Source organism: Chelonoidis abingdonii, chromosome 3 (genome assembly GCF_003597395.2).
Source record: "Chelonoidis abingdonii isolate Lonesome George chromosome 3, CheloAbing_2.0, whole genome shotgun sequence".
NCBI lineage: Eukaryota > Metazoa > Chordata > Testudines > Testudinidae > Chelonoidis > Chelonoidis abingdonii.
In genome coordinates this window covers 117952090-117962849 of record NC_133771.1, presented here as the reverse complement: position 1 = coordinate 117962849, position 10760 = coordinate 117952090, and the positions used below count along the sequence as shown (strand labels likewise).

At 48.4% G+C, this 10760-nt stretch overlaps 1 protein-coding gene across 3 annotated transcripts in view; it reads left to right on the top strand.

Annotated features, from left to right (window-relative positions):
• The first annotated feature begins 4011 nt into the window (after nt 1–4011).
• Nucleotides 4012–10760, top strand: part of KATNA1 (katanin catalytic subunit A1) — a 29239-nt gene continuing 22490 nt past the window's right edge. Inside the window, exon 1 of one of the 3 annotated variants that reach the window (XM_075064038.1) lies at nt 4012–4065. Coding sequence is in view for 2 of the 3 variants with exons in the window: in XM_075064037.1 (XP_074920138.1) it covers nt 4152–4235 (84 nt within the window). In the remaining variant the exon portion in view is untranslated. Of the gene's footprint in view, nt 4066–4123; nt 4236–10760 lie in introns of those variants that run through there. The other 2 variants (XM_075064037.1, XM_075064036.1) reach the window with 2 other exon arrangements.

The window sequence follows — 10760 nt, the reverse complement described above, 5'->3', positions numbered from 1 at the left end:
CCGTGCTGCCCGGGGTCCCTAGGGACAGCTCTGTCCACCATTAGGGAGTTTTTTCCCGAAACCCCCTGTAACATTCCCGAACCCCCAGGTGTTCATGAACCCTAGTTTGGGAACCACAGAGCTAAATCAATGCAACCAGCCCTATGGCTCCTGAGTAAAGCTGGAAGTACTATAGCGAATGATAGAATTACATATTTATTCCTTTACATTTAAGACGTGGAGGACAAAAGAAATGTTGGGAAATTAGTAGGAGTGTGAGCATGGCTCTCAACTTTGTCACATCACTTAAAAGTTTTAAAGTAGAGATTATTCTACTGGGCCTTCAATTTCAGGGAGTCCAACAAAGGTTCCTAGTAGTGGGGACGAATGGAGCTTGATGCCGCACTTCCAAATGGATGTCCTGACCTAAACTGCAGAGCAGGCACAGCTTGTATGGTATACCTTGAGTGGCAAACAAGGCACATTATCTCAGGCTGCATGTATCCTGCCCCCTAAACAACAATGGGGGAAAAGGGAAAAAGGATATAGCATACATGTAGACTCATTGTGTCATACGCTTGTAATTTTTCAAATTCCTTTCTTCCTAAATAAGAATGTATTCCAATGATTTAACAATTTAAACCATTATGATGTAATTTTATTGCCATTCAGTCTGACTTGATTAAAGGGACACTGCCAGGTTAAAAGTGATGTCTTCTAAAAGACAAATGCTTTTACTTGTATTACTCATAGATTAGATTAGTAATGCTAATGATTTTCAAAACAACTTTTTATTATTTATATTTATGTATGTTACTCCACAGGAAATTAAAAGGATTTAGTTCTGATTTGATTTATAGTAATTTTCTAGTAGATTTCACTTTTAGGTTCTAATGCACTACCACAGTGCTTGAATGCTCAGTTGGCAAACACTGCAAGATAGTAAAAAAATGTCCATTGTATTTTGTTATGAATATTTGTATTTGTCTTGGGCTGCATAAACATATTTTTTTAAAAACTAAAGCCCAGTCCTAGAAGGAGCTGAGAGTGTGTGTGAGTGTGCCTGTGTTCCCTTATCAACTGTTTTTTAAGTCAAGGCTAAATCTAAAGTGACAGTTCCCCTTTAAACAGAAACATTTAAAAGAGCCTCAGCTGCCCTAACTGAGCCCACTCTGCCAAAAATGGCAGAACAAGTGAAAGCCATGTCAGCAAAAATATGGTCACTTTGATTGATTGGTTCTTCACCCCTCATATAGATTGCGCCGATCATAGCATGCCTTCCATTCTTCTCATATCCTGGCTTTCCTTCCTCCATGTGCAGCCATGTCTTTTCACAATAAAATCTTCCCATCTCTTTGGAGGTTGGCTGAGTGGTTGTTTCAGTTCCTGGCATGGGCACCACTCGGTGAAAGCTGTAGTCCATTGATTGTCAGTGAGCCTCACTATATGCCCAGACAATCGCATTTTACTATGCTAGCGCTCAATGATGTCCTGCACTCCACTCTGCTGTCTCATCGCTTCATTGGGGACTCGGTCGCGGATTGAAATCCCCAGAATTCTTCTTTCCATCACCCTCTCTGTAACAGCCAGTTGCTGCTCTTCTGTCTTCATCAGTGCCTATGGTTTGCTGCCGTACAACATTGCTGGCAGTACTGTTGAGCTGAAGAGGCTGGCACGAGCTCCCTTGTTGATTTTTCCTTCGAGAACGTACTTGATAAGAATTGAATGTGCACCAACCTTCTTTCTTTCTTCGCGAGAGTTCACCTTCTGATTGTGGCGCATGTTAATTTATTGGCCCAAATAGACATATTGCTCAACCTAAAAATGTTCAACTTGATTTGTTTTTGAGGGTAACAGGCAGACTTTGTTGATTTTTTTAAAGCAAGTGACTCCCCCGACACTCCCTGATAGCAAAATGAGGGCACACTTTAAGGACTAGAGCTACTGCTCACACACCACATTTTGGGATGCCAAATCCTTCGTTTTGAGGGTGTATTTTTTTGCTTGCATGGTTTGGGGACCAGTGGATGCCAAAAAAGTTTTCCCCTATAGCAGTGGTTCTCAAACTTTTGTACTGGTGACCTCTTTCACATAGACAGCCTCTGAGTGTGACCTTCCCCTGAATTAAAATTGTGTTTTTATATATTTAACACCATTATAAATGCTTGAGGCAAAGTGGGGTTTGGGGTAGAGGCTGACAGCTCACAACACCCCATGTAATAACCAGGGCCAGTGCAACCATTTAGGCGAACTAGGCGGATGCCTAGGACGCTGAGATTTGGGGGTGCCAAAAAGCACCCCCAAATTTTTTTTAAATGGTTGAGCAGCCCTGCTGCTAGGACAGAGAGGGAGTCGGGCTGCCGGCTGCTCTGGAGGTGCTTTGACCCTGGGTCAGGGTGCTGCCGCGGCAGCCGGCAGCCCAGGAGCCCCCTGGGTCAGGGTGCCTCCGTGGCAGCCGGCAGCCCAGGGTCTCCCCTGGGTCAGGGCGCTGCCGCAGCAGCCGGCAGTCCAGGAGCCCCCTGGGTCAGGGCACCTCCGCGGCAGCCCAGAGTGTCCCCTGAGTCAGGGCACTGCCGCGGCAGTCGGCAGCCCAAGGGGTCCCCTGGCCCAGGGAAACCCGGGGCTGCTGGCTGCTGCAGAGGCGCTCTGACCCTGGGTCAGGGCCCCGCCGCGGCAGCCGGCAGCCCAGGGTGTCCCCTGGGTCAGGGCGCCGCTTGCGGGCAGCCAGGCAGCTCAGGGTGCCCCTTGGTTCAGGCGCCGCCGCGGCAGCCCGCAGCCCAGGGTGTCCCTGGCCAGGGAAACCCCGGGCTGGGCTGCCACGAGCGCTCTAACCCTGGGTCAGAGCGCCGCGCGAGCAGCGGCAGCCAGGGTCCCTGGTACAGGGCTCCGCTGTGGGAACCGGCAGCCCATGGTGTCCCTGGTCAGGGTGCTGCCGCGGCAGCCGGCAGCCCAGGAGCCCCCTGGATCAGGCGCTGTCGGAGGCGGTGGCAGCAGCTCCCTGTAGCTGTGCAGTGGCGCCTGCGGATGGTTGCTGCCGGTGCGGCTCGCGTGGACTGCCTGCACGCACCACTGCCGACAGCTCCACCGGAGCTGCGGCACGCGTGCAGGCAGTGAAATTGCCGTCCACCTCGGTGCTCAAAACCAGCGCCTGTTCTGATGATAAGCTTGTGACCTCCAGTTGAGAACCCTGCCCAATAGACAATACAATACGTAGCGCTAGCCCAGTACAATGTTACTGTCAGCCAAAGCACCCTTCCCGATTTGCTCAGGGCTTGCTGTGAAGAGTTGCTTGGGATACCACAGCTGAGGCCATGTCTAGACTACGCGCCGTATCGGCGCGTTAAAATCAATTGCCGGATCGATATATCGCGTCTGATCTAGACGGGATATATCGATCCCTGAGCGCGCTTATATTGATTCCGGAACTCCACCAAAACCGGAAGTTCCGGATCGACATGGCGAGCCGCGGACATCGATCCCGTGCGTGAAGACGGGTGAGTAAATCGATTTTAGATATTCGATTTCAGCTACGCTATTCTCGTAGCTGAAATTGCGTATCTAAAATCGATTTTCGCGCGTAGTGTAGACCTGGCCTGACTGAGCTATAGTTAAATTCTCTGTTTGCGTCGCTGGTTCGACAATAGCCTTCTAGCCCGCGAGGCGGGAAGTGTGGGTTCGCCTGCTAGCCTGCGCAGTTAGGCCTATCGCATAGGGTCACATTGGCGAGAGCGAAGGGAGCCACGATTCTGTTTGTTTTTCGCTGCTCCGTTTCCCCACGGACGGGGGATTGCAAACCCGGGAAGGGAGGGGGGCGCGCCGCGCGCTGGCGGCGGAGCCCCTCCCAGGGCCCTCAGGCGGGGTGTGGTCCGACCCAGGCCCCAGTGCCCACACGCTGCAGCCGGGAAAGCGGGCGCGCCGCGCGAGACTTCCAGGAAGTGACGCAGGCAGATTTGCCTTCGAACGGGCCACAAAGGGGCGCGGCAGCCGCGGTGGGAGGAGCTAGGGCCACGGAGAGGGAGGGGCTGGCGCGCGCGCGACCGAGAGAGGCGCCGCCGTTACGGAGCTGACGGAGCGCGCTGGAGACGAGTGAGTGTCAGCGTGTCCCCCGCCCCTTGACCCGGCCAGGCAGGGGCTCCCGGGGCTGTGGGGCTCCCCTGCCCGCCGTTCCTCTTATGGGGTCTTCTCAGCCCCGAACTGCTGTTGGACCCCAGGGGCTTGCGAGGCCGCTGCGACCCCGCCGCGCGCTGAGGGGCCGGGTTCCGGATGGGGCGGAGCCGGCGACCGGCTTGCGGCGGGTCCTCGGCTTACCCGGGCGGCGGGAAGGCCGCGCCTCGCCCCGCGGCAGGCGCCTCCCGCTTCCCCAGGCGAGGCGGGCCCTTGTGCCCGCTCCTGGCTGCAGCAGCCCTAGGGCGTTAGGTCGGGTGCGGAGAGCGGAGCGCTGCAGGGGCCGGTGTCCCTTAGCGGCCCGTGGGGGCGATGATCGGTGCTGGGGGGGGAGGGGGTGTCCGTGTATACAGCATGTATCGCTGTTATTCCCTTGCCATCTGGGCTTGGCTACACTCGAAACTTCAAAGCGGTGCCGCAGCATGGCTTTGAAGTGCGAGTTTGGTCGCAGCGCTAGCCTGGGAGAGAGCTCTCCCAGCGCTGCACCTACTCCATCTCCTCATGGGGATTAGCTTGCAGTGCTGGGAGCCCCACTCCCAGAACTGCAGCACTGTTTACACTGGCGCTTTACAGCGCTATATCTTGTAGTGCTCAGGGGGGTGTTTTTTTCACACCCCTGAGCAGAAAGTTGTAGCACTATAAAGCGCCAGTGTAGCCAAGGCCTCAAAGGCGATTTCTTCCATCTGACCCAGGAGCTGGGTCGCTGCTATTGTGTGGTGTTGAGGTCATGGCTGAGACACCTAGGACAGCGAGGGTATGGCTACGCTTACAGCTATACAGCACTGGGAGTTGCAGCTGTCTTCATACAGCTGTGTAGGGAAAGTGCTGCAGTGTGGCCACACTGACAGCTACTAGCGCCAGTGGGAGTGGTGCATTATGGGCAGCTGTCCCAGCATTCAAAAGAGGGGGGTGGGGTGGAGTGTGACAGGGAACATAGGGGAGACAGAGGGTATGGTTACACTGGCACTTTACAGCGGTGCAACTTTCGTGCTCAGGGGTGTGAAAAAACACCCCTCTGAGCGCTGCAAGATACAGCACTGTAAAGCCTCAGTGTAATCAGCGCGGCACCCGTAGAGGATGTCTTTTACATGCAGCACTGGGAGAGCTCTCTCTGACCACACCTACACTTCAAAACGCTGCCACGGCAGCGCTTTGAAATTTCAAGTGTAGCCATACCTAGAGAGAGTGGATTTTTGGAGCTGACATTGTGTCAGCTCCCTGCCTTGCAAGTTCAAAGGACTGGAAGATACACAGCACTGACCTTCAATCATTTAAAAAGTTTCGACCCCTTCCCCCACCCCTCTTTTATTCACTAAATGCAAATACCCTTCGGACCAGATAAGCAGCTGTTCCAAAACAGACTCCCCCTTCCCTCCTGCCGTGTTGCTTCTCTCCTCAAGCAAACACTAACGTTCCAAAGGAATCCCCCTGCCTCTGCTCGAGCAAATGAGCTGTGCTCTGGGAGCCCGAAGTTCACAACAAAATGGCAGAGTGGCTGAACAGGCATTCTGGGATACCTCCAAATATCTCGGAGGCCAATTACAGCGCTTTTGGTGGCCACAGTTGCGGACCAGCACTGCACCACCAGCACTACCCCAGGCAGAGCAGGAGTACAGCCAGCGCTGCAGCCAGGGAGATGCAGCGCTGTATGTGCCTTGCAAGTGTGGACGATGAGTAAGTTGCAACACTGTAAACCCGCCACCAGCGCTGCAACTCTCCAGTGTAGCCATGGCCTGAGACACATGTAGGGAAATCATTGTGGGTGTCAATTGGAAATCTCTGGAAAACAAAACAAATGGAAGAAAGTCTTACTTGGACCTCTTCTGGAGGCTGTTTAGACTAGACGGTGTTCCGTGTCTGCCTCACTCATTTCACATCTCAAGTTAAAGTGTTTTGCTAAGGAAACTATAAACTATGGCTTAAAATGAGGCCTCTGCCAATGAAAAGGATCATGGTGAAGCAAAAGCTCCTTTAATACCCCACCCAATCACTAGTTGCTATTAAAATTGTTGCTAATTTAACTTTTTTTCAAAGTTCTCCATCATAGCCATGCACTCTGAACAGCACAATTTTTATAATATCCTGCAATCCCTTGTCATTCATAACATTATTAAAACCTTTTTAAAGACAGTGATCAAACTGCATTTTCTATGTGAGTTGCTCCGGTAATTGCTGTTATCGTCTATACCAGTCATGACAACTTGCAGCTTGCCATGTGCAGCCCTTATCACATGTGCTTTTGTTCTTCTGATAAAGTCAGAGGAGGCTGAAAGTTTTGTGGGGCTCTGGGCCAGACCAAGTGGGAGCCCCTGCCCATCCCTTCCACCTGCAGTTCCCCCCAGTCTTCCCCCCCCAGCTCCTGCTGGGGAATCGGGGTGCAGGGGCTTCCTTGCCCCCCAGTAGGCAGAGCAGGGCAAGCCCCTGTGCCCCAACCCCACCCCCTAGCAGGAGCAGTGGGGCGGACCAGGGCAAGCCCCTGTTCCTCCAACCGCGCTCACTTGCAGGAGCGTCAGGTGAGTGGGGTCAGGATGTGGGGACGCCCAATTGGCCAAGGTCCCTGGCACAGCCTCATTGGCCTAGTGGCTAATCTGCCGCTGGATAAAGTAGCTTAAAACAAGAATGCATGTGCTAATATATGTCAATTATGTGGTACGGAAAAATAAATTGGCTCTCACTTCTTCATTGTATTTCTATCTGAAGCTAAGTATGAATTAATATTTTAGGGGTCACATACGCTTATGTTTATGTAGAATAACTTCGACTTGGCACTTGTCTGTTAGAAGTCCTTTTTTATTTTTTCCTGTCAAATTTGAGTCTTCAGTACAGAATGCTGCTTACTCCCTTACGTCAGAGGATCTGACATGCTTTTAGGCAACCATTCTTGAAACACAGACCTTTTCAGTTAGTAAAATAAGAAGGGCTGTTCCAGAATAAACTTTTTTTTTTTTTTTTTTTTTTTTAAAGATGTACACCACTTCAATCTGTTAGGAAATAAACTACTGGCACATTTCAAAAAAGCACACATGGCTAGAGGGGAAAAAAACCAGAATTGGAAACATGAACCAGAATACATAGCACATAAAGTCCTGAGAGAAACACATGCACCTAAATTTCACACCTAGTATTCCATCTTGGCAACTAAAATACAGTTCCCAGACTTAACAAATCCCCTTGCTGATATTGAGGGCCCTCATGAGTTGAGTGAGGGCTAGGGGACTTTCCATGAGTTTCTGTAGTATTTAAACTTTTTTTTAAAATAGTCAATCTTATAGTTAAACTTTCTGAATGTGAACTGATACCACTATTTTCCTGAGTGTGCATAACAAATTGAAATAATAGAAACTGCCTCAGGCCCCAAAAAACCTGGCTTTAGCTCAGTCTAAGCAACCAGGTAGTGTGATGAAGTGTTCCTCTGGACCTGGAAAAAAATTTCTTAGGCCTCTTTGTAGCATTGGAACTCTTCCATTAATGTTACTCTGGCCCTAGGACTGCCTCTAGCCTACTTGTGGTACACAGTTTGTGGATAGAGTAGTTGGTGGATCCGTGTTATAGTTGATACAGCGGCAGGCCCCCACATATGATATGTTGAATACCGTTGTGGAACTGGATTTGTTTAAACCAAGTATGTGTGTTGGGAGGTTAGGGGATGTTCAGCCACTACATGACTTCCCAAATCTTGTATGGTGAAATTGCATAGATTTGGCTACTCAAGGGTTCTTCTATGGAGGAAAAAAAGCATGATTTGTTCTTAATATGTGTGAACTACTACTTTTAATCTCAAGGATTAACAATGGGATTGCAAATGCCAAAGCCTCTTTCTTTATCTAAGAGGACAAAATTCTATGTGGATTCTTTGCATTGTTTCCTGTCTGATGGTGACTTCACAAACTCATCTTCACCGTAGTGGCTTTGTCCGTAGATCGCTTCATAGAATACAATTCTGGGAATGGTTTCTAATTGATACGTCTGCATAGTACTATCTGCTTTATCGTCATCTAGTTCCACTGTGCACACATAAATTAAAATATTTTGTCTAGTAAAGGAGTTGATTTTCTTAGATCTGCATATGCTTGTTTGTATATGGAACCAGTCTGGAACAGTTCTGAAAGACAATATGTATTTCTGAGTATCTAATTCTATAACAGTAAAGCTAAAGAGGAAATAGTGTTACACAGTCCACTTAGCTCATATAATCTATTCTTGTTCTTTAAAAGACAGTGTAGAATATAGAGCTCCACTAAAATGGTAACAAGCACAGTTTAAATATCTAGGATCAGTGTGCTATCCAACAATATAAATGAAGAAAAATTGGTAGTAAAACTGTGATGCAAATATGAATGCATTAGGCGTTGGTATTTATGAAAATCATCAATCTCAAAACAGCAACACTTAAGACTCAAAATTTGAAAGAAAAATTATCTGCTGCTTTGGCATTTTAAATTAGCCTATATTACGAAGTCAAATACGCTATGTCCACACTGCAGTTCACGGTGTGATTGCAGCACGCCATACTTGTATTATCTTTACCCATACTAGCGGACCTAAAATTAGCAGTGTAGATGCAGCGGCATGAGCTTCAGTGCAGGCTAACAAAGTGAGTATGTACCTATTTTTGCTGTTTGTCTATCCGTACTGCAATCACACATTGAATTGCAGTGAAGACATAGCCTTGATTACAGGCTAAACCAGGGGTCGGCAACCTCTGGCAAGCGGGTCACCAGGGTAAGCACCCTGGCGGGCCAGGCCAGTTTGTTTACCTGCCACGTCCGCAGGTTTGGCTGATCGTGGCTCCCACTGGCTGCGGTTCGCCGCTCCAGGCCAATGGGGGCAGTGAGAAGCCGTGGCCAGCACATCCCTTAGCCCGCGCTGCTTCCCGCAGCCCCTGTTGGCCTGGAGCAGCAAACTGCAGCCAGTGGGAGCTGCGATCGGCCGAACCTGCGGACGTGGCAGGTAAACAAACTGGCCCGGCCCACCAGGGTGCTTACCCTGGTGAGCCGCGTGCCAGAGGTTGCTGACCCCTGGGCTAAATCTTGGGCAGTAAATAGGTTAAATTCTGTTAGTGTTGCCTCTTTAGCACCCACATCTAAACTGACAGCCCTCAGATGACTTTTGGAGAAACACTTGTGTTTTGTTGAAACAAGCAAAAATCCACTGATTTAACTGTCTCTCTTCCTACTCACATTCTCTGCCTATTTTGTTCCTTTGCATATTGTTTACTTCCTTCATTTTTCTTTATCTTGGAAAAGTCATTTAGTGGACCAGTACAGCATCAATCTTTTTTGTGTTCTTACACCCATTTTCCTGGCTAGGCATTCCGTGCCTTCTCTTCTTTCCATTCAGGGATTATTCATTTCCTTTGTTTCCTCTCTGTTCTTTGTGACTCCACATATTTGGAAGAAAGAACACTTATATGGTTGAACTGTTTGTTTCCCTGCACAGATTTGTAAAGAACGCCTGCTCTGCTCTGCTCAGAGTTCTGCACTGTATTTATTGTATATGGCTGTGTTATGGTTTTCTTGCTCTGTTTTGAAAGCCTGGTTCTACATTAGTAACATGCTATTACTTGATTTTAAAATGTTTAGTGGCATCTTGCTTAACTTGTTGTTTCAGCAGGTTTAGTCATCAGTTTAAAATTCATGGGACAGGCAAACAGGTGTATCTGGTAGGATGATCACATGTGGAAATGCTTGATCTTGAATATTGCTATTACTACCTGTGGTAGTATCTGTAGTGATCCTTGATGAACTTTATGTATTTTCTCCTACATAACAAGAGACCCTTACATAGATTTCTTCTGAAAACTTTAAGTTAAAACCTTTTCCCAAAATCTAAATTCCCTGTTCCATGAAAGGGAACTAGGCATCACTGAGTACAACTACAGAGCATGTGGCCATGAGCCTCCTGACAGACGGCTTGTGATGCTAGTGCTCTTAAAAAAGCTACATAGGGAACTCTCCATAGGCCTCAGAACCGGATCCGCAAATTCATAGCACTGTCTCTACAGCTATTTGTAGAGTGTGGGGATGATCCTTATAAGCTCCACTCTGTTGACCAGGGATGGGAGACTCATTAGTCTTGGCTGTATAGATGTGTGGATACCTCAGTGATGGCCTCTGCTTAATATGCACCTGCAATCAAAAAGGTAGACAAGAAGTTAGAATGTATAAGAAATGGCATCGAGAATAATATGGGGAAAATGCAATTATGTGAATCAGTGGTGTGGCTTCATTTGAGATAGTGCATGTAATACTTGTCACTTCATCTCAAAAAGGATATAGCATAATTAAAAGGCATTCAGAAAGATGAGACTGATTTTGGGGCATGGGAAAAGTCACATGAAGACACTGAAAAGACTGGAATTGTGTCCCTTAAAAAGGAAAGATAAGAGGCATTGTGATCGTAGGCAGAGCTGGTGTTACTGCCCATGCTTCAGGTTGCTCGACAATTCCCATTTTAATGCATTGTTTACACTTGTGTATAATATTGCTGAACTTTAATTATTCAGGTTGAAATTTCCCCTGTCAGTTGTCTGCTTCAAGCTGAATTTTTGGGAAAGTTTAGCCAAAATGGTACAGTCATTTTCAAGGACAAGGGTAGGGAATACTAGACACTGTTTT